At 42.1% G+C, this 24,842-nt stretch overlaps 1 protein-coding gene across 1 annotated transcript in view; it reads right to left on the bottom strand.

Moving 5' to 3' along the window:
* Window positions 1–7,841: 7,841 nt before the first annotated feature.
* Window positions 7,842–24,842, bottom strand: part of sptlc3 (serine palmitoyltransferase, long chain base subunit 3) — a 121,484-nt gene continuing 104,483 nt past the window's right edge. Inside the window, exons 8-12 of the mRNA XM_072581512.1 lie at window positions 21,121–21,340; window positions 19,186–19,312; window positions 18,383–18,518; window positions 17,134–17,263; window positions 7,842–13,425 (exon numbers count right to left, since the gene is read on the bottom strand). Coding sequence (XP_072437613.1) covers window positions 13,312–13,425; window positions 17,134–17,263; window positions 18,383–18,518; window positions 19,186–19,312; window positions 21,121–21,340 — 727 coding nt within the window. The 3' untranslated portion in view covers window positions 7,842–13,311. The remainder of the gene's footprint in view (window positions 13,426–17,133; window positions 17,264–18,382; window positions 18,519–19,185; window positions 19,313–21,120; window positions 21,341–24,842) is intronic.

The raw sequence follows: 24,842 nt of genomic DNA, 5'->3' as shown, positions 1-24,842 counted from the left end.
CATGGTTTTGAGAAGGTGTTGGTGAGTTTTATCTTTGTACAAACCTGCAGTGGTGTGGAAGCACAGTGATAAAGCTGCTTATAATTAGGAGACATGAGTCCATAAGTACATCAAAGAAGCACAAATGCAACTAATTTAATAAATCTGACATTCATAATAGTGACTATAGAACTATTGCAATGTCATTAACTCTTAGCTTCTGAAATAGCTGAGGAGGCGGCTCAGTTTTCAAGTGCAGCTCATTGTCACTATCTCAGACTGTCGATGGGTGTTAATCACCTGCTCAGCGATGTTATGGCACACCTGTGCAGCAGGTGGGACTTGAACCTAGTTGTCCTGGCAGGGTGGCTCAGTGGTTAGCACTGCTGCCTCACAGCGCCGGGGACTTGGGTTTGATCCCAGCCTCAGGTGACTGTCTGTGTGGAGTTTGCACATTCTCCCCGTGTCTATGTGGGCTTCCTCCCACATTCCAAAGATGTGAGGGTAGATTGGCCATGGGGAAGGTTTAGAGTGGGGAGGGGAGGTGGGATGTTCTTTGGAGGATCGGTAAGGACTCGGTGATCCTTTTCCAAACTGCAGGGATTCCATGAAGACACATCACTGCAACATTAGAGGTTCCTTCTCAGATGTGACCAGGAATGTATTGTGTGAGGATCAAGAAATCACTCTGCAGCACCTCAGTGTAGAACAAGGTGAATGTAGAAATGTTTAATTCAATTGCACTTTCTGAAGTTTTCAATTCAAAATATAGGCTGTATCCCTGGCATAGAATGTATGTTGTAAATTTTAAGAGTATTGCAATTGTACTGCGGCATCTAAGAGTCGAACATGCTATGTGGAGAGAAATTGCAATCTATTGTAAATAATGTAACCGTCAAGTCAAAATGGTATGTTTTGTGTGAGGCAGATAGTACCTGAAAGGGTTAACTGAAAGTGTAAGATTTTAAGATAATAAGGCCTGTTTCTGGGAGGAGTTAATTAAGTGTGTCATGTGTCCTAACTAGTGCTTTGGTGCCTGTTCCTCGTGATAACAGCAAGTAGCTAAAGAAGTCTTATGTGATCTCATTCTTAGATTGAGCCTGGTGTCTCTCAAGAAGAACAGACTCCCTACAATATGAAATCAGGCCATGTGAAATTAGTCCACACCAACTCTCCAAAGACAGTCCCACCCAGACTCACCTCCCTACCCTATTCCGCAGCTCCCATAGCTAACCCAACGAGTGTGCACATCAGGGGGAAATTTAGCATGGCCAATCCACACGAACCTGCACATCTTTGGACTGTGGGAGGAAACCCATGCAGACACAGGGAGAATGTGCAATCTCCACACAGACAGTCACCCAAAGGTGGAATTGAATCTAGGTTCCTAGCACTGTGAGACAGTAGTGCTAACCACTGAGCCACCATGGCCTTGATGAGCTAAAGAGCTTCTTCTGTATAATATGATTCTAGGAGACATCGCTGATGCAGTGGAGCTAGCTATTAATTATTCTATAATTAACCTTTGCTGTTTAATCAGGAGTTGATCGTATTTCCTACTAAATACATTGTACAGGCCTTTTTTCCCCAGTTGGTATTAACCGTTCCATAAACACCAAGAAAGATTAATGGCAGTGAGTCTCTCCAGAATATGTTAAGATATTTGATGTCTTTTTAAACACATTTTTATGAATAAGGTATATTTTCAGAATATCAAAGGCAGTTAGAGATGGACTTGCCAGTGATGTCCATATCCAGTGATTGGAAGCTCATTCAATGTTAGAAGTTATTCACTATGTATATTTAATACATGGCTAAACCCACGTGCCAATCCCTCACTGCCTTCTTCAATGACTCTTGGGAATTGCTCTATTTCCAGTCATGATTCTGTGGGTGGAGTTGGCTATGGTGTGATAATTTGATACCCTAGTGTTGTTTTAGGTTGGATCTTCACCAGAGTGTAGCATGTCCCTGGCCCTATATCCACCAGCTTGCTGCCTTGTGCACTGTACTTGACAATTTTCCACAAGCCTATACTCACAAAGCAAGAGGCCACTTTCACTAAAAAGAGGACTTAAGAGGGCACTTTAGAATTTGATGAATGAGGAGAAAGCGAAGACACATCGCGTTACAAGATGCCTGATTTTACAATAAAGTGTTGATGTTATGTAGGAGTTTATCAGTCATCCGACTCCAATGAGTAACATGGCCAACAGAAGCCACAGACACAGGAGCTCTGGGTTGGGCTACAGACTGCACACATGCAATCCATATTAACCACACATCCAGAAATCTCTCTCTAAATACCTTGCATGCACGCTCACACTCACACACAAAACACAAACAAAAGCATTTTCTTCTGTTCCATGACCACTTTTAATTTAAGAGAGTCTGTCATATTTAACTTTTAACTTTGTTTCTCTGCTTTGTACCTAAGATTTTGTATCGAGGTACCTTTGTGCCCAAGACGATGCTGGGAATGGTGACTTTGTACACTTTTCACTGGACTCCTGTACTCCTGCACTTGAGTACACATGGCAACAAATTCTCATTAAATTCTAGATCTAATTCTAATTTCTGCATCGATTCACAGGCCATGTGAATTACATACGGACACAGTTCATATCGGCTACAGTTTCCGAAGCGGATACCAGGACATGTTAACTCTACCCTGGCTCTGCCATCTCTTTGAACCACACTATTAGCTACAGCTCTCGGATTGTGGAATCTGAGGGTTATTTGCATTGAGCAGGGCAACCTTTCAGGCTTCCAACAATCCTTTACACGTCGGGTCCCATTTTAACCCCTCAAAACCCTTCTGCGTGCATGGACTTAAGGTCAGGCACAAGATAGGCCATCAAATTTGTCATGTGGTGATGAGCTAAATTTAAACCCCCATTTCTCCTAGCAACAATGAAATGGTGATTTGAGCTGCTTGGAACCACTGCTGACAGCTGAATGAAGGTGAGGATGAATGCAGGGTGAACCACTCCAAACTGAACGATGGGCCCTTCTCTAGGGTGTGTTGCCCCTCCCTCATACTGCTGACACTCAGACCTCCTCCCACTGAGAAGGATAAGGGCGGCAGATACATAGGAACACCACCACCTGCAAGTTCCCCTCCAAGCCCCTCACCATCCTAACTCTTTGATCCTTCAGTGTTGCTGGATCAAACCCCCAGAATGCCTTCCCTAACTGCCCTTCTGGTGTCCCTACACTTCGCTTGAAATGGAGGGAGATGCTGGACAATGGGTAATTGTGTGGGCCGGGGGGGAAGGGGTGGGGGGATGATGACCAACACAGGCACCAGTGAAATGTGTCCTTCCCCTGAGAGAAGGTCAAAGGATTTGATTGAGGCATTCAAAATCATGAAGGGTCTAGACAATGTGAATGCAGAGGAGATGTTCTCATTGGTGGAAGGGTCCAAATCCAGTGGGACATTAATTTAAGAAGCAAAGTATGGCGTGAGGAAACACCGTTTTTTTTTAAGTGCATGGTGAGGATCTGGAATGCACGGTCTGAGTGTGGTGGAGGCAAGCCTGAATGTGGCTTTCAGAAGGATAGGCACCTGAGGGGGAAAGGAGTCCAGGGTAGGATGTGAAGCAAGTCCAGTTGGATCGCTCTTGTTGTGAGCTGGCATGTGCTAAACAGGTCAAAGCGCCTTCCTCTGGGTCGCAATGCTTCTACGATACTATAACGATGAGTCATTTTTCAGAAGAACACCGATAACCCATACCAAGCTAGTCATTCTCTCTTCTATTAATCACATAATCCATCCTGTGGAATATAACATGCAGTTCTTGTGTTTGGAACAATCCTGGTGGAAACCAGACCTCCCTGGAGGATAGTTGATGTTAGCATAAACTATTCAAAATTCCTTTCCCTGTGCTCCATGCCACAATTACTTCCCCTCTCCACATGCAGAAGACTCATTTAAACAACGATGAAAAGTACAGAGTTGTTCAATGTGTACATATGTATCCTGCATTCATACCAGCAAAAGTCATCAAATTTGAGACAGTTTCTCCCAAAGTGATTTTTTGCAGACTTGTCTTCCAGCGACAGGAAGTAGTGAGGCCATTCTATCAAAACTGTTTTAAATTGCTATCCAGTTAGTCCCAACTCTCTTGCCAATCTTTTCCAATGTTTCCATTTTTGAGTCATGTCCCTTTGGAGAGTGACTATTGAATCTGCTTTCACTGTCCTTTCAGACATTACTTTCCAGATCATGACAACTTCACAGGCTAGGAACATTACACTTCAACTGCCTCTGGCTCGCTCCCTAGTGTTCACCGCCCTGTGCCCTGTGGTCACTGCTCATTCTGCCAAAGGGACCAGTTTTAATTTACCAACCCTTTGAAAATCCTTATGTTCCCCAATGCCTCAACTGAACCTTTTTCTCTGCTTTATGGAGACAACCTCATTTTCTCAAATCTCTCCTTGAACTGAAGTTGATCCTTGGAACGACGTTCTGTGCCTGTTCCCAAACTTTGCCTCTATATTAGGAAAACGGAAAATACTGCAGTCTGAGCAGGACACCTTTCCTCGTCCATGATTGCACCAAACTTTATGAATTTGATAAAAGTGGCCACATCATTTTTTTATGTCTTATGCTATTTAAGATAAGGCCCATTCACTACCTTCAGGTGCCTGGGTCTTATGCTCTGGAATTCTCTTCCTAGATATTTCTTTCTCTCTTTCAGCGTTCACTCTCTCCATCACTGAAGCTTAGTAACAGCAGTGAGTTCTATCTACAATTTGCACTGCAGCGACATTCCAAGGTTCCTCTGGTTGCACCTTCCAAACACATGGCCTATCCACCCCAAACCCCAACCCCAGCCCCTCCCACCCCCACTGCTCCAGAAGGACAAGAGTAGCAGATACATGGGAACACCATGAACTTCCAGTGCCCCTTAAAGTCTCTCACCATCTTGACTTGGAAGTATATTGCTGTTCTTCCACTGTCGCTGGGTCAAAATTCTAAACTTCTCTCCAACAGAGGGTGTAGCTACCAGATGCAGGGACAGACATCATGACCCTGGTTCTGCTTATGACCCAGACCCAACAGCAGCCTCTGACACGGACATTGTGGGCTCCCTCAAGCTGCAGTGCCCAGCTATTGGCCTTTGATGTATCTCACTGTCCCAGGTCCTGATGTCAACATCAAACGGACTGAAGCTGTTGAAGGGACGGGGAAGAAATACTGGCCCAGCCAGTCATGCCAACATCCTGTAAATGAGTTAATAAAGGAACCTTTCAAGACACTAAGAGAAATATCTCTTGGATCCAACCCGAGTAGTTGAGGGAGGGTGAGCAAGAGTTTGGATTGGGAATTGTATTGCCAAATCTCCAGGAATCACAGATTAACCCCCAGCTCAATTCTGTGAATGACATCTGAGCTTCAACTCACCAAGATGTTAAAATATTTTCAATATTTTGATTACACTTCACGCTCCTGTTTATTAGTTATCAAGATATTGGCTCAAAGGGGAAAAAAACATCAGATTGACAATCATCGAATCACATAATATATTGTCAAAAAGAGAGACATGTTGTCTTACATTTTATCCTCATCAGGACAAATTGTCAAGAATGTCAAATCTGATAGTTTCTAATCAGCCTGTTGTGAGATGGTATTACAAACCATTAGAGCAGGATGGGACTTGAATCCAGGCCCCCTGGCTCAGAGGTAGAGGCAGTACCACCGTGCCACAAAAGCTCCATCCAGTTGGCTAACTCGAGTTCTTTTGCTTTCCAATTGGTTGTGGGCTGTGATAGGAGACCAATGGCATGAGCTTGGGTATGGAGCGTTTGCAGTTGCAAGCTCATGTGACAACTTTACCTGAAAAATGTCCTGTCGATGCTGGCAATCCCAACCGGAGAAGATGCCAGCAATTTGTGGTTGGCCTCATTATTCCTTTTACTTTTACGTTTGCAAGTTAATCATTCACCAGGCCACCTTTCATCCAACTTAGAACAGTGCTTGGTGTAGAATTAACAAAATTGAGTCTTAAATCAAAATCATCTTTAAGAATGGCATTTGGTTATTTATTTATGATTGAGTAGCCTCGTTTAATTACATTCTATTTACACTGATTTATGAACGTTTGAGCATTTGCCAATCTGAAAGGTTGAAGGGAAAGTCAGAGAGTGGACTGCTGCACTGTTAGGAAGCAGCAGGAATTCACCAAAGGACCCCCTTGTCTTGAGGCCTGCTGCACGATGCAACGCTGGAGAAATAATTGTGTTCTCCGCCTGGAACCCACGTTTCTTGCCTGCTCTCCGTGTGGAAGCACTCAAGCTAGAGTTCAATTAACTTGCTCATGCTTCGAGATTAATCATAGTCTGGGGTTGGAGAAGCAGACTGAATAGAGGGGCTGTTAAAACCTGCTTCTAACAGCCAGCATAAGACAGAACATGGTCTCCTCCAAGAGTGAGGTCATAGAGATGTACAGCACGGAAACAAACCCTCAGGTCCAACTTGTTTCTTGGTTTTCTAGCCTCTCACTATTGAAATACTCTGGTAACTCAGACAGATTGCATTACCCTTCTCCACATTGAGCTCCATCTGTCTAAGTGCTAATCACTCAGTTTGTCTAGGTTCCTCAGTGATTTTCAGCCCTTACCTACAGAAGTTCCTAACTTTGAACTGTCTACAAGGTTGGAGATACAACTCTGTGCTTTATCTAGGCCAATAAATATGGTTTAAGTGTGACACCCAGTAATAATTCCCAGGGGATAAACACTTATGACATTCAGAATAAACTCTATAGTCATAGAGTTGTACAGCACAGACCAGATGTCCTAAATTAATCTAATTCCATTTGCCAGCACTTGGCCCTTCCTATTCATATACCCATCCAGATGCCTTTTAAATGTTGTAATTGTACCAGCCTCCACCACTTCCTCTGGTAGCTCATTTCATACATGCATAATACTTTGCATGAAAAAGTTGCCCCTTAGGACCCTTTTAATTTTTTTCCCTCTCACCTTAAACCTCTGCCCTCTAGTTCTGGACTCCTCCAGCCTGGAGAAAAGACCTTGTCTATTTATGCTATCCACACCCCTCCTGATTCTACCTGGTCTTTACCTCTCAAGACAACCACGGGCTTAAATCACAAGGTAACCATTAATTCCAAGTGTTGTCACTTTTGCTAACAATCTACAGTGTGAAACTTGATCAAATGCCTTTTGGAAATCCATTTAGCCAGCACCCATTGACAGGAGTAATCATCTAGGACAATTTCAACATTATTTGACAATCCATGATGACTCTCTGTGATCACATTACTTGCTCAAGTCTCCGATGAAAGATTCCAGTAACTTACCCACATATATTAAACTGACAGATTTGCAGTTACCACATTTCTCTTTCTACCATTCTTAAATAACAGGAGTGACATTTGCAATCTTCCAGTTCAAGGAGCCTCATTTCGGAATCTAGAGCGCTTTGGAAAGTTATGACTAATGCATCTGTAATTTCCGCATCAATTTCTTTTAATAGCCTGGGATGGAAAGCATCAAATTTTGGAGATTCGTCTATTTTAATTTACATAGGATAGCAAATGTTCTGCCAAAACAATCCTTTGAGGGCATTTCTAATGAAGGCATTAACTAGCTTATTTTAATCTGGTATCTCAGTTGAAATACCAAAGAGTTTTTTTTTAAAAAGAGGGACAATCATTGCTGTGCTAAGACTCAATTCTCTTTGCTCTCTAATTAAAGCTACTGTGGGAACATTCAACCCTCCATCCCAATTACTATAATAGGTTCCATTAAAAAAAAAGCTCATATATACTAGTTAATAGCAGTAATTTTATCAAGAGATTTAACAGAGATCATAGACAGAGAAGAGGCCAGAGTTAAGGGAACGCAAAAGGCTTTATTTGCTCAGGCCAGTCATGCATCTTCATCAGACATACAAAACAAAATGATGTGACAAAAGGAGTTGTAATTTATTTCTTGTCCATTACGTATTAAAAAAGAATCAGTATACAAATATATACAAACCTTTCGCACTCAATACTTTAATGGAGACCGCACATAGATTAAACTTGCAAATTTATCCTTGCCAATCACTTTGTGTACACAACTCCACACTCAAACCCAGCAGTATACCCTGCCATAACCAGTGGTCAATTATCTGGAGAGAGGCATGTGCCTTCTTTTGTGATTGTATATGTTGGCCATGTTATTTCCTGTGGCTCAGTGCATGCAGTTAGAGCTTAAAGACACACACTTGCAACTTGCTTCCTTATAGTTCATAAACTGCCATATTTAATAATGAAATTGCAAGTTAAATAATTTTTCTACCATATTCATTTTTGCTTTGGGTACCTGAATCAATTGAATGTCTTGACAGAACTATCTAGGATTCATTCTCCCTCCACAACTGCAACTTTAAGTAGTAAGCAATGAGATTTGCATGGACTGACTTAACGTATAATCCTTTTGAAATATGTAAGGTTCTTGGAGGGCTTGGCAGGTTAGATACAGAGTCGTTTGTTTTCCCTTGTAGGAGAGTCTAGAACCAGAAGGCAAATCCTCAGAGTAAGAGATGAGGAATTTTCTTCTCTGAAAGTAGTGAGCTCTGGAATCCTTTACTACAAAAGGCTTATAGAGACTGGGTCATTAAATATAATTCATAGCTGAGAAAGACAGAAGAGAATCAAGGGTTAAAGGGGTAAAAGCAGCAAGTGGAGTTGAGGATTATCAAATCTGAACAGTGAAACAGACTTGATAGGCTGATATGGCCTATCACTGATTCTAGAATTTATCACAAGCTCTTAGAATGGGTTCACAAAATAATTCTATTAAACATCTTTTAACAAATGCAACAAGATTAAAATCAATTTTTTTCACCCCAGTCTTAAATGACATTGTAACCCCTTCAGAACGGCATGGAAAAATTCAGGCTAAGGGTAGACATTCAGTTTATCTTAAATGTCTAATGAATATTAAGACAAAAAAAAGTTTGCTTATTCATGGTGACTGTGCTATTGATGACAGGATTAATTCAAACCTGGTCAGAGATTGTGGGTTAAAATTACATGTAAATTTAACTGTTGTGCATTTTCAACAGGGGTTTATTGCTGTATTAGCAGAATCATTCCTAAGTGAGCCCAAGGAACATCTGATTTCCTTTGCCTCATCCAGGTTAGGGGAAGCAAAGTGTTGCAGAACAAAATTAACTCAGCATGTGCCTCATCCATCTAACTACCAGAGTTGGACAGATACATAGACTCTTAGTAAATCCAGTAAAATTAGATATGCTTAAAAAGTATAGAAACACAACATCCCAAGAACGATTACAACCACCGATAGCTACATTGACCAGAAGGGAACAGACTTTCGAACCAGTAAGCATGTGTGTAAGTCCAGATAGATGATAGGTGCAATCCATTTAAAAACTGCAACTGAAGTTACCTCAATATTTGCCTGGCTTTCTAAAAAATAAATGCTTTTCCACAAAGTCCCTCTCTTAGTTTGAATTGTCAATCTGCTCAGGCTCAAGGGAGGAAATTGCACATTTTTAAGAAACTGGATTTACATTGTTTCATCGTTAGGTAACCATGATGAGGATAGATTTGGCAAACGGTTTTCCACCGAGGACAATAACTCCATGAAATCTGTGAATCCATCCTTCTTCAGGCCCACTATTGCCTGCTTTTACAGCTTTCAACAGCTAGAAAAATGTGGTAATCATCATCAAACCCAAATACTTATTAGGAATTCTGACCTTGTTCCTCCAGAATAGGAGGCTGTTAAACTTCAATCCAACGCAATAAGTCAGAGACAAATTAATGGAGGCAGTTTTACAGGTTACAACCAACTCCCACAGGTAAAACTGCAACTTTTTATTTTATGCTCGATGGGCGTTATCCTAAAAATGGCACAAATGTTGAAACTGAAAGACTTTAGATTACTTTAGCAAATTCAGTGCGAAAAGATGTGTACATGGATGGTAAGGCGGCTGTGAGAAGGTGTCACCACAGACACCCCACCGTGCATGCAAGCATGCATCGAATTAAATGCATGTTAGAAATTTGTGGCCTGTCAAGATGACTAACAAGGATGTTGGGGGCCGGAAAAGGAGCACATTTCCTCCTGGGACACGCTAAATTCAGACTATCAGCTACAAGGCAAAGCACTTGCCTGCAACATTGCAACAGCCTCAAAATACTGAGGGATAAAAAAACCCATCTAAACACTTGTTCTTTCACAGTCTCCAGATTGTGAATTGATTGATTGTGAACTAAATTAAGGATCAGATTGTTTTTATATTGGCAGGGAGCAACTGTAGGTCTTGGAAGTGTCCTAAATAAGGCTGCAGGCATTTTTCTTCGAAATACTGTCTCTTTCTGACTCTGGCTGTTCAACCCTTTACCAGACTTGAGCTTGCCTTGGCTAGGGAGCGCCAAGACATTTTAGATTGGTAACCAAGGAGAATTTATTTTACACCTGCCCCTGCCAATGAGCTTGGTATTAAGCCTGACAAGTGCACACGCCTCCTCAAAGAGATCATTCACATGTCTGTGTGCCAGGTACTTTTATGTTGTGACATTGTTTAAGAGCCTCATGAGGCAGCCACTTGATTCACACAAACAGTCTGCAAGTAGCCACAGCCACACTATGCTGGCTGCTGTCCCACCGGATCTGACAGTAAGATGGAAGTGCATTTCTGAAGTGCCTGTTCTGACCTCAAGTCATCCCAAAGCACTCTACAGGCAGTGATGTACAAAGTGTAGCACACAAAAGGTGGCAGCCAATTTGCAAACAGCAAGCTTCTGCAAAATGAAAACAAATAACTTTCTGCAATATTGATCGAGGGATAAATTTTGGCCAGGGCATCTGTGGATAGGTTCCATCTGCTTCTTCAAAACACCGGGAATTGGATAATGCTGCACTGGGAGTGTAGCGGAGATTTTCATGCTCATCTCTGGAGTAGGATTTGAACCTGTAGCCTCCTGATCCCAAGATGGTGGTGCTACCAAACTGAACTGCAGCTGATGTTGCAGGGAGACTGGAGTTACAATTTAGAAAGAGTTTCAGGACAGCTGTACTCGCTGGTCGGTGATGGAGAAGTTCTTCAAAACCAATCATTTGACATAGCTTCCATCTGCAAGTACAGATCTGTAAAAATTGGCGCCATTTCAGCCTCCAAACCAGAGAACACTTTATTCCATTTAGTCAAGAAAATACAGTGACAGATTGAGTTGTATCCCACTGGTGACACTGGAGTTCAGCGCAAACAAAACTGCAGTACAGTGCAGGAGGAACCAATACATTCTCTGTACCATATGCCAGACTGCTCTGCTCAGTGCTGCTAATGAAGCCATTTGCCAGCAAGCTGAGGGGTGTTAAAACTGATTCCTCAAAGGACTTAAAAGGAATGGAAATAATTTGTGAATCTACAATTTCAGTAATGGCCTACTCTGTTTTCAAGCTGACTTCCTAAAGGGATGCCGTTCCGAAGTCAGAGTTGCAGTCAATAACATTCTGTGAAATTACAGCAATAGTGATACTAGGGATAAAAGACAATTAAAATTTGAATCCATTGTGATAACATACCCTGTTAAAGTTATGGAATTTAAGCATTAATGAGAGCCACTGGTTTAGAATAACTGAGCTTTTATTATATCATCTGTTTAATAACCTGGAAGACATTGAATTTTGCAAATTGTTCCATTTCTTCTAAAGGGACAAAGAAGTAACAATCACAGAAGTGTGCATGTTATAGTTTGAGCTACATGCTGGGTTCAAGTATGGATCAAAACAATATCGCTTAACCTTTCTTTTTAAGTGTTTAAGCAAAGGTCTATATTCTTAAAGAATAACCTGCGAAAAACTGCAGTGATAATGGACTGTATGTTTTTGTTAAAAGGCAGAATCTGCCCTTCATCAAGGAGCTGCTTCACTGCTGGATGAATTAGCAACTCCAGGATGTGAAGGGACCTAGCTGGTGACTATCTATATGCTAAATCAGATTGAGAAGCATGGACTTTGAGCAATGTGGGGCAATAGTGGGGTTGAGCAATCCGTTTGTCACCGACATTCACTCGAGGGGTTTGAAATCAACGCTGGACTGGAAGCCCCAGGTGGGAGAAAGGCCTTGCGATCATCACCCCAAGGAGAATCATAGCAGCAATGGTGGTCAAGCAGGCAACTGTGGCTTGGGCTAAGGAACTCAAGGGGAGATCTATGCCTGGGTCAGGGGCCCTGGGCAGGAGCAGCATTGGAGCCCATGACTTATGCCTTACAACTGAGACACTCTTCCCTCTCTCCCATGAGCTGAAGGAAAACAGGACAGGGTGGGTAAGCAGCATGCAAAGCCCAGATTATTTTAAAACGAGGCAATGAAGATAACTCAAATTAACTTTATAAATATCAAACATGGATAGAAATCTGAAGCAATTAACCATATTTTGCTCCCCTTAAAAAAGCTTTTATCCCCCAAATATTACACTCGCGTGTGCAGGAAGAATTTCACATTTTAAAAACAAACCAAGCCACTCTTTTTGAGCATTCAGTGTATGCCTTGCATTCCCCCAGAATAATATTTTAAATTAATCTCAACAGGACTTTAGATAAAGGTTTACAAAAATTATAATTTCTGTATTTACAGGTATATTATTTTCCATAACCTTTCAACAAAACTCCATATGATTAGACAAATCTTTGGTGTCAGTTCCCCATCAAAACATCCAGAGTTATGAATAATATCAGCTTGAAAATCCAATTGCAGAATTAAATTCTAACAAAGACCCACCCAAAAATGCCTGAGTTTAACTTTTGGCTAATTCCTGAATGAATATTTATTACAATAGTTGCATAGAAAGATTTTTTAAAAAATTTAAATTCTCGCCTGGAGTAACAGCAACAATGTTTTTTAAATAATTTTTTTCCTTTCTTTTAAAAATACTCCAAAATTGACAAACTGCACAAGTGAACAAACATCTGTAGAAGGAACAGCTGCAGGACTTGTGAACCAAGCTCTTTGATTTTTTTTTTCTCTCTCACTGGTCTCTCAGCTTCTCACTTCTTTCACAGTGCTGGGCACGTTATAGAGGAGCATCTGTCCAAGGCCATCAGTGGTATGTTACTGGTGAATAACTCTGCCCTAGATTGCTCGAAGCCTCTCTCTCTGCATGCTTGGATAGGTTCATTGTCTTGCTGCAGCCTCTTCCTGCTCCCCTTATTCCCCTGCCCACCCCCCGATTCACGCACATTAAAGACGAAGAGGTGCATGCACATGCATGCTGTTTCTGTCACTGGGGAGCGGCGGAGAGGCGCATGTGGTGTAATGCATATGCTCCACATTGCAGAGGTAGTTCAGTCTTCCAATTCAAAGTCTGACTCATTGTAGAGCTCAGGACGAACAGAGGGAGACCGCCTGGAGTACTTGAATTGTAGGTAGTCACCCATTTCATCCAGGACATTCAGCACCTGCAATGGTTAATATTCATTTTTTTAAAAACTGCCTTTGTATAGTATCTTCAGAAATATCAGGGAGCATTACAGCCAATGAAGAACCTCAAGTGTAGTCACTACTGTAAAGCAGAAAATGCCATGGCCAATTTCAGTACAGCATGATCCCACAATCAATGTGATAAAGGGCAAACCACCTGTTTTTGTGATGTTGATTAATGGATTAGTGCTGGCTGGGACACCAGGTGGAGAGAACACGCTGCCCTTTTTTAAAGCAGTGTCACAGGAGCTTTTACATTCACCCGAGCAGTCATTGGAGATTTTGGTTTAATGTCTCATCGAAAAGGCAGTAACTCCGATCATGGAGCACCAGGAGTGTCGGCCTTTATCATTGTGCTTAAGCCCTGGAGTGGGACTTGGACCCATCGTCTTGTTGTTTAGAGCTGAGAGCATGAGCAACTCAGCAAGCATCCTTGGGCAGCACTTTCCAAACCTATGACCTTTGCCCCAAGGAGGTCAAGGGCAGCAGATGAGGTAAAAGGAACACCATCAGCTGCAAGTACCCTATACAAGTCACATACCATCTTGACTTGGAACGATATCAGCCATTCCTTCACTGCCGCCGGATCAGAATCCTGAAACTCCCTCTGAAACAGCCTTGCACTGTGTGGACTGCAATGGTTCAAAGCAGCAGCTCAGCACCATCTTCTCCAAAGCGATTAGGGATGGGTAATGAATGCTGGCCCAGCCGGCGATGTCCACATCCCATGCATGAATACCAGAAATTGATATGGATGACTCAGTCATGTCAAATACAGACTGAACTTTGAGGAGAGTGGATACTGGCCAGTTATGTGCCTGACTGACACTTAATCCAGTCAAGACTTCCCATCAGCTCTCTGGACTCACATCAATCACTTTATATATAGAGTTATTAAAGAGCAAATACAGAACCTTTGACCCATTAAATCTATGATGTTTCTCTGGACAGCAATCCTGACAGACCCACTCCCCCACACTTTCCCTGTAACTCTAATTTCATTTCCGTCAAGTGCCCATTCCTTTTTTAAAAACATTGATCATCTAGTCATTCACCAACCTTGTGGGCAGCAAGATGCAGGTCACATTCCCTGTATCACACCTTCTAAATCTTAAAACCATGTTCCCTCACTTTCAGACAAACCAGCTGATAGAAATAGCTTTTCTTTATGTGCCTTGGACATTTCTTGCAAATCTCCTGTTAGCCTCCTCTGCCCCAAGAAGAACAGCATTGCTCAACCTTGCGAAATTCCCTCAACTAAGAATGGCAGGACTGTCCCACAAGGGGACATTGATTTTATTGGGCCTGCATTCACAGCAGTTTAGAAGGAGGAGATAGAATTTTATACATTTTAGATCCTAACAGGGCTGGACAGACTAGTTGCAAGGAGGATTTTTCTCCTGGCTGTAAGTCCAGAACAAGGGGCAGACCCTCAGGATATATGGTAGAGCATGCAGGACTGAGTTGAGGAAGGTTTTTTTCAGAATCCTGTAGAATTCTCTACCACAAAGTTGTGGAGGCTTGAGAAATTGGAAGGAGATGGGAATATAGCATTGAGAGAGGATCAGCCATGATCATACGGAACGTCAGAGTTGGCTCCAAGGGCTTAATGGCCTAAGTTTCCTCCCGGTTTCTATGTTTCTGACCTGGGAACCAACTGGCAAACCTCCACTGCACCATCTCAAGGGCTTTCATATCCATCTTCAAGGGTGGCTCTGCCTGGGCAGAATGGAGTCTCATCTGGGGCAGCTAGGATGTGTTTTAATGACTGAGAAACAACTGGTATGTTCACAAGGTCGGAGTGAAGTCAGACAGTAAATGGAAATGAAAGGTTCAAAATGGAAAGGAATGCACATCCAAATCAGAAGCTCTCTGCCAGCTAAAAGCTATTGAGGCTGGAGATCAATTAATAACTTTGACACCTAGATTGACAACTTTTGCGAGGCAAGGATATAACAACAACAATGATTTGCATTTGGATAGCACACTTCATGTAATAAAAAGCCTTATGCAGGCATTAACAAAAAATGTGACATTGAGCCACGTAAGGAGATGTCAAGGCACAGTATGATTTTAAGGAAGAGGGCAGATTTTGAGAGATGGTTAGGTGCAAGTGGTAGAAGGCATGGCAAACAACAGTGGAACGATAAATGTCAGCAATGCTCAGGAGACTGAGGAGTGCACTTATAAGGCTTGAGGAGGTTAGAGATACAAAAGTTGTGGAACCAAGGCCAGTTAATACATTTACGATAAAAATCAAGTGTGATTTCATTGTATATTGGGATAGGCTTGAAGGACTAACTGCCTTCCTCCTGACTCGTAATTTCAGAAAGCTGAAGTTAAAAGCAGAACGAGCTGGTTTGTCTCAGGGTCAGAACTGTCGCCAAACTACCCTCTAGTGGCTTGCATCAGTTTGCCTGAAGTTCATCCCAGTCAAACAGCCTAAGAGAACCATCAAGCACTCGTTAATGTATGAACAAAAACCTTTTGGCATTTGGGACTTCACAATTCCAACTGCAAAAAGATTAGCCATGCCCTGAAACAGACCCAGCTGCTGCATGAAGAACTTGCATCCAGTCCCTGTAACTCGAAACCTGCCAAAGGCACTTCATCAGAAGGAGGGGCTGGTTGTGCATTATTTCCTCCACCAACATTATTTTGATTTAGTCCTTTAGTCTTGTTTGCCTCCACCTTTTTGGTTTTTGTTGTGCCACTGCCCCTGGTTAATAGAATTTGTTAATAGTTACAACTTCTGTTAATTCATTGGGTGATGGGTCTTCAATAAAAATACAAAATAAAGGATGAAGATGAAATAAAAAGGAGCTGGTATCCATGCCTAGGTCTCCCTGGAGAGGGAGCATACAGTGTTCACCAGCTCCCTGAAGGCTCTGGCAGGTGGCATGGCTGGGCTGGGCTGGGCTGGGCGTCTCATCCCCCCACCCCCACGCCACTAACGCTATTTTGGTTTAGTTCCCTCCCTTGTTTCCCCACTATTTTGATTTGTTTTATCGTCATGCTGCTTCTGCTGGGCAGTGTTTCTTTTTGGTTAATTGACAATTTCTTGAACTGGTGGTGGATAATTAAAATTAAGATTTGAGCTCTTTGGATTCTTAGGAGTAGTCAGTGTGTTCCTACACCTGGGGCAAAGGTCCAGGTTCAAAGTCCTACCTGCTGCTCCTCACAGGTTGAAAAAAGAAAGAGCTGGGTTCTTTCCCAGAGGGGTTTGGCTTCTGGGCAGGAAAAGTATCCAGAGGGAAAAGGTGGAAACTGGTGTTTACGTTTAAACGTAGAGTTACAATAAAACCTTTATAAATCTCAAAGGTTTTGCTGCCTAATTCTACATATGGATGTTGGTTTGAGATGGCAATAAATGCTGGCCTTGCCTAGTTACGACAGTCAGCACTGGACTAGTTTTTATTGAATTCAAATTTCACTACCTACCATGCCTGAATACACGTCCCTAGACTATTAGCCTGAATGTCTTCAGTACCACCTCAGTAGCATTACTACTACAGCACTGCCCCACCCTCCCTTATGCAGATGTCTACCTGTCTCTATCTGTGCTCTTCACCAGCCGTGAACGTCATGGATTTGTTATTAAGATATGAATTGAAAAACAAGAGTTACTTGAACAAATATTCAGCCCAATTAAAAAACTGAAAGGTGAATGCTCAATAGAAACTCACCGTGTCCAGCATCTGGCGTGTGTGGGCTGCAGACAGGCAGAAGCGAGCCCGAGATTCCACAATGGGAGTGGCTGGAAATCCCACTACTACTACCCCAATATTCTTCTTCAGCATCCTCCTGGCAAATGCACTGAAAGCAGAGAGTGTCTAGTTATCACACAGCTGTTTGAGAAACATTATAGTGACAACAAAAAAAAATTGCATTGGAAAGCACCTTTCTTATGGTAAAATGTGATAAATAAATGACACCAAACTACATATGAACACATGAAATAACAGCATAATTAAGGCCAATGGGCCCCTTCAGTCTGCTCCATCATTTATAAGGCTTGCTTTCTGAATTCCACACTGACATCCATCACTAATACTTTGACTTCCTTTCCTAACAAGAACCGATTCATCGCTGCCTTAAAAATATTCAATGACACCATCCCCACTACTTACTTAAAATAAAACAAAAACAGAATGTTGGAGAAACTCAGCAGATTTGGTGGATTTAGTGGAGAGAAAAACGGAGTTAAAAGGTTTGAGTCAAGTGACCCTTTGTCAGAACTGTCCCGTTCACCAATTCCTGTTTTTTTTTGTTTCAGATCTTCAGCATCTGCAGTTTGTTTTTTCATAAAATCTATCAAACTCAGTCTTGAATATGTTCAACGATCTACCATCAGCACACTTCATGCAAGACAATTCCACAGACTCATGAACTCCCGAGTTAGAAACTGTATCCACTACTTTGAGCCAGATTTCCAAAGTTGCACAAACCTCAGAAATAAAGTTCACTTCACCTCTGTCCTATGGCAATATTGGGACATGTGATTGATAGCTTGGTTAAACTGGCTGGTTTTAAGGGGTGTCTTATAGAAGGTGAGAGAGGTAGACATAGGGAGTCTGAGAGGGATTGCAGTTGACGGCATACGACCAATGGTGGAGCAATGGAAGTTGAGGATGTTCAAGAAGGCAGGAATTAGAGATAGGCAGAGATCTCACATGGTTATGGGGCTGGAGAGGATTCTAGAGAAAGGGACAATGATTTTAAAATCAAGTGCTGACAGCAGGGGAGCTTGCGTAGGCCAGAGAGTACACGAGAGATTGTGACACAGTCCAAGTGAAGGCACAAGGCTACACAGGAAGATGGGAAAAGCATTGAACACCAATGAGTTCACATAGTGCCATTAATCCAGGGAATAAAGATACCCTTAGTATCTTTTGCAGGAGGAATGAGCTTGTAAAACAGGCCAGGACAACATACCCTACTTTGCCAGGCATATACAACAGCAATGGTACCACGGGAGAATCATCATTCCCATAAGTGATGAAGCCCATCTCACGCAAGCGCCGTCGGAAGTAGCGGGCATTCTCTCTCAGCTGATGCACTCGCTCAATACCTGCAGAGAAATAGAAGGATGCAAAGTGAGATATCTCTTGTGTGCATTATTTGTGCTTTTTATAATTAAGGAATAGTGACTTTCACAGCCTCAGGATTTCTCAAAGCAGTTCATAGCCAGTGAAGTGCCTTTTCAAGTGTGTTGAAATGCAGGATGCATTATAGTCAGTTTACACACAGCAAACCCCTGCAAACAGTTATTCGATAATGGTCAGATTCGATCAGAATCATCACTTTTGCTATGTTAACAGGATGCTAAACATTGTCTAGGGCCCTGGAGAACTCTCCTGCACTTCTTTGAAATAATGACATAGAATCTTTTCAGAACTGACCTTTGGTTTAACATCTCATCTGAAAACTGCATCTCTGACCCCACAGTGGTCCCTCAGTACTACACAGGGATATTGGTCTTAATCACTGTGCTCCATTCTTGGAATGGGAAAAGAACTCAAACCTTCAGTGGTGGTAATGTTATCCTTCCTAAGCCTCAGCTGACTACCACATGGATAGAGGAGAAAATATTCCACAATTTACTGAGGACTGTGACTTCTCATTTGAATTGTCAACAGTAATTGAACAGCATGCATCCAGGCCACAGGAAAAGGGAGCTGTAAGATACATAGTTATCGTGCATTATTAAAACAAATCAAATTCCTTATGTTTCTCACCTATTGTTGTTCCATCAAGTCCCATGATACACTTTAGTGATCTGATAATCTGTTCCACAATCGGGGGAGGCATTGAGGTAGCGTAGACAGCACTGTGAGAATACGCTCGTAAATAATCCACAAGCTCCTGTGTAAGGTCCAAATAGGAGAAAATGACTTTGGTAGAAAAGGTTTGATAGGACCAAGCTGCTTACTGTTTGAATGCTAACAATCCTCAGTACATCAATCTTAGCCTAACAGCATTAACCAAACATGACCATTGTTCACAATTTTCTTGTTGCCTATTTAAATACGTCACAGCTATCCAAGTGCTTCAGACAAATTATTGAGGCGCATTTACAGATGCATTAAAGTACCAACTTTCAGATTTCAGCATTGCAACAGGAAAGGATTATACACACATTTCAGGTAGATAAATACTTAAAAAAGAGGATTAGCACTATTCATGACCTCCAGATGTCTCAAAGCCCGTATGTTTTTAACAAAGTATGGTCACTGTTGAATGGTAGCAGCAATTTGAGCACAGGAAGCTCCCACAAACGGCAAGGTAACAATGAATGAGAATCTATTTCTCGTGATGTTGAATCAGGGGTAAATAGTGGCATGGAACCTAGGGGTATTTATACTGTCCTTCTTCAAAATTGTGTCTTAGGTCATTTGCATCCACACAAGTAGGTAGACAGTGTCTCGGTTTTAACATCTCATCTGAAAGAAGTCACCTTCAATATTTAGAACTTTCCCAGTACTGTACTGGAACGTAAAGCTACATAAATGTGACCACCAGAGAGCAGATGGACTCAAATTCTCAGATACTACAATACCACTGAGCTCCTGCAAGGGTCGCTGTCGTTCACAATCTTGAGAGTTTTCACTCATCAACATTTCCTGCTTTTGCAAATCATTCCAAGTGTGCTGCCCTCTGCTTTGCAATTCTATTATGAATGGGTACAGTTTCTCTCTGTATGCTCTGTCCAGACTCTCAATGATTTTTAAGAAGTTTTATCAAATCTCTTGTTAGCCGCTCTCCTCTGAGAGAAAGTGTTTCAACTTCTCTGATCTATCCTCAGAATAGATGCTTCTCATCCCTGGAATTATTCTTGTAAATCTCTTCCCCAACCGCTCCAGTGCATTTACATCCTGACTATAGCATGGTAAGTATAGCAAGTGCAGTACTGTTTGATTGTGGAGCTATTTTAATGCTAAAGTTAAGTCATGCCTCAAATGGAGAAATTTGCAATTTACTGGTTTCCTTTTTAAGGTGATTATGTATGGAGCATCAGACCTACCCGGCTTTGCTTAAAACCAAAGAACGTCATGAGCACACGACAGTTTATGAACTGCATTCACTTAGTGCAGTGTTTCTGCAACATCATTTTGATGCAAACTGTATCATTATGGCCAATTGTTTAGTCAACAAAGACAGTGCTTGGGAAACAAAAGCTTGGACACTCGCATGATGTTACATACAATTGCTAAGTCTTTCCCTGGCTGAGTGCCTACACGGTTCTAGACAGAAGGCAGGATATAGGGTGAAGAAGACTGACAATGAGATGCCTGACAGAGCGGCGAAGCAAGCAAAGACAAAACGCTCAGAATGATTCTTGTCTATGAAAATTCAAAATCTCCCATCAATTAGAAGCCAGCATTGTATGATAGTCACTAATAAATCCATCAAGGATGTTTATTCAGACAACCCCACTTACTCCACAACTCCGATGAAGGTGCAGTGCTCTGAAAGCTAGTGCTTCCAGTTAAAAATGTCGGACTCTAACCTGGTGTTGTATGATTTTTAACTTTGTACAACTTCTCTAGTCTCTTTAGATAAATGAGGACCCTTAGATCGGATGTCACTACAGTAAATCTGAGGTAGAGGGAGGAAAGAAGGTGGTAATAGGGGAGAGAGAGAGAGAGAAATTGAGAGATTTTGAACACTACCTTCTTGCCGGCAATATACCCTCCAGTTGCCCCAAAGCTTTTGGTAAAGGTGCCCATCAACACATCAATGTCTGTGGGATCAACTTCAAAGTATTCGACCACCCCTCGGCCTGTTGCCCCCACTGCTCCTATACTGTGCGCTTCATCCAGGTACAGATAGGCTTTATACTTCTTCTTCAAAGCTACGATCTCTGCCAGGCGGACCATGGAGCCTTCCATGCTGAAATAAAAGCAGCACACTTAGTAACATAACATATTGTTGCTTCATGTTTGAAAAGCTCCCAGCACTGAGAAATGAGATCACACTGAAAACCACTGGCTTGAAACATTGTGAATGGCACGCTGCAATAAAGCAACATATTTGAAAAGGGGAAAATACGCTTTCAGCACAAAGCAGAGTGTTGAAGCAGCTGGCATTAATTGGACACACTTGTCTAAAGAGCTAGCACAGGGCTGGCTGGCTGGCTGAATGGCCCCCTTCCACGCTCTATGGTTCACCATAAAGCACGCCACTTGATACCTCAAATGGCCTGGCAGCAACTTTTTGCACCAGTGATATGCGGCTGTACCCTTCTGAAACTGTAATCGTCAAACACCCCACGGTATTATGGAGAAACATGACAGCCTTCAGCTTCTCAAATCTTTTCAGTCTGTGACCCCATTTTAATGCTCAACATTAAATGCTCAACTCCAGAATGAAAATTTGAGTGCTTGTGGTGCAGTGGTAATGTCCCTACCTCTGAGCCAGGAGACCCAAGTTAAAGTCTCAACTGCTTGAGGTATGTAATAACATCTCTGAACAGGCTGATTAAAAAGAATCAAGAGATGGGTTTGACTTTACCTCTGGTGAACAGTGCTTGTAATTTGTTATTTTTTTAAAAAGCTGGGTTCTTCCCCATTGGCTGTTGGCTTCCTCATAGCATAAAAGGAGCGTAAATTGGTGTTTGTGCTTAACTATAGATTTACAATAAAAGTCTTGTAAATCTCTGCAAGCCTTTTCCTGCCCAATTGAATAGATAAATATCAGTCATTTAAATATAATAGATCTAATTTGCATGTTGATGACCCACTGTTTGAACTGCCTTATCCATCTCTAGGTGAACACACTAACTGTTGTTCTCTCTGACACATGCTGTCTAACCTGCTGAGTATCTCCAGCACTGTCACTGTTTCAGAGTGCCAGCATCTGAAGTATTTGTTTTCATTAAAGCACAGCAATGACCTCTAATTGTCTTTTTTGTGAAAGAGTGACAGAGTCATACAGCATAGAAACAGACCCTTCAGTCCAACTGATCCATGCCATGTTCCCAAATTGAACTAGCCCCACCTGCCTTCATTTGGTTCATATTCCTCCAAACCTTTCCTATCCATGTACTTATCCAATGTATTTTAAATGTTGTAACTGTACCTGCACCCACAACCTCCTCTAGCTGTTTATTTCACACATTTTTCACACTATAAAAACAGTTGCTCCTAATGTCCATTTCACAAGTTTCTTCTCTCACCTTAAAAAGTGACCCTTAATGTGAGCTCTCCCACCCTTGCTATTCACCTTAACTATGCTTCTCATGGCTTTACAAACCTCTATAAGATGGGGCAGATGCAGGGCCTCAAAGATGTTACATGCTGATGACTGCCTGATGGACTGTGGTCAAAGATTGATTGAGACTGCATTACCGATGTTTGAGATGGTGACCAAACAGGTGGACGAAGGTAATGCGGTTGATGTGGTGTTTTTGGAATTCAGTAAGGTGTTTGATAAGGTTCCCCACAGTAGGCTATTGCACAAAATATGGAGGCATGGGATCGAGGGTGATGTAGCAGTTTGGATCAGAAATTGGCTAGCTGAAAGAAAACGGAGGGTGATGATTGATGGGGAATGCTCATCCTGGTGTTCAGTTACTAGTGGTCGACCGCAAGGATCTGTTTTGGGTGCACTGCTGTCAGTCATTTTTATAAATGACCTTGATGAGGGTGTAGAAGGATGTAAATTTGTGGATGACACTAAGGTCGGTGGAATTCTGGACAGTGCCGAAGGATGCTGCAGTTTCGAGGAACATCGATAATTTGGAGAGTTGGGCTGAGAGTTGGCAAATGGAGTTTAATGTGGAAAAGCGTGAGATGATTCACTTTGGAAGGAGCAACAGGAATAAAGACTACTGGGCTAATGGTAAGATTCTTGATAGTGTAGATGAGCAGAGAGATCCCGCTGTCAATGGACACAGATCCCGGAGAGTTGCCACCCAGATTGATAGGGTTATTAAGGAGGCAGACAGTGTGTTAGCTTTTATTGGTAGAGGGATTGAGTTTCGGAGCCATGAGGTCATGTTGCAGCTGTACAAACTGATGCGGTCACACTTGGAGTATTGCGTACAATTCTGGTCACTGCAATATAGGAAAGATGTGGACGCTTTGGAAAGGGTTCAGAGGAGATTAACTGGGAATGGAGAGAAGGTCTTAGGAAAGGCTGAGGGACTTGTGGCTGTTTTCTTTAGTGAGAAGATGATGGAGAGGTGACTTAATTGAGGCATATAAGATAATCAGAGGTTAGATAGGGTGGACAGTGAGAGTCTTTTTCCTCAGATGGAGAGGGCTAGCACAAGGGGACATAGCTTTAAATTGAGGGGCGATAGATTGTCAGAGGTAGTTTCTTTACTCAGAATAGTAGTAGGGGCATGGAACGCACTGCCTGCGACAATAGTAGACTCACCAACTTTAAGGGCATTTAACTGGTCATTGGATGGCATATGGATGAGAATGGAATAGTGTAGGATAGATATGCTTCAGATTGGTTCCACAGGTTAGTGCAACATCGGGGGCTGAAGGGCCTGTACTGCGATGTAATGTTCTATGTTTTAAGATCAACTCTCAAACTCATATGTTCCAGTGAAAAAAGGTCCAGCCTATTTTCATTACTTATCATTCCAGCAACATCCTGGTAAATCTTTTCTGAACCTCTCCAATTTAATAATATCCTTCCTATAGCGGGGCCACCAGAACTGCACAACACTCCAAAAGGGGCCTCACCAACGTCTTGTACAACCTCAACATGAAGTCCCAACTCCTATACTTAAAGGACTAAGCACTTAAGGTAAACATGCTAAATGCCTTCCGAACTACCCTATCTACCCATGATGCAAATTGCAAAGAATTATGTACCTGTGTCTCTGTTCTATAACACTATCAGGACCCATTAATGGTACCTTTCATTTATCCAAATTAAACTGTATCGGCCACTGCTTGACCAAATCGATCAAGATCTCTTAGTAATCTTAGATAACCTTCACTGTCCATTATACCACCAATTTTGATGTCATCCACAAACCCACTAACCATGCCTCCTACATTCTCATCCAAATTGTTTTTGTAAATGACAAACAGAAGTGCACCCGGTATCAATCACTGTGGAACACCACTGGGTCACAGGCATCCAGTCCGAAAAACAATTCTGTCTCCTATCATTAAGGCAATTTTATTTACAATTGTGAATCCCACGTGGGGGAACTTTACTAATTAGTCTACCATGTGGAACCTTGTCAAAGGCTTTACTAAAGTTCATGCAAACAATGTCTACCACTCCATCCACAATCTTTTTGGTTACTTCCTCAAAAACTGTTTGAGAGATATGATTTCCCTTGCATAAAACTATGCTGACTATCCCAATCAGCCCTTGTTTATTTGAAGGATAAACATTAGTAAGGACATCCTCTCCCTGTTCTTTT

This window comes from Chiloscyllium punctatum, chromosome 11 (assembly GCF_047496795.1).
Source record: "Chiloscyllium punctatum isolate Juve2018m chromosome 11, sChiPun1.3, whole genome shotgun sequence".
NCBI classification, from domain to species: domain Eukaryota; kingdom Metazoa; phylum Chordata; class Chondrichthyes; order Orectolobiformes; family Hemiscylliidae; genus Chiloscyllium; species Chiloscyllium punctatum.
The sequence above is the reverse complement of the archived record's forward strand: the minus strand, read 5'-3'. Positions and strand labels throughout refer to the sequence as shown.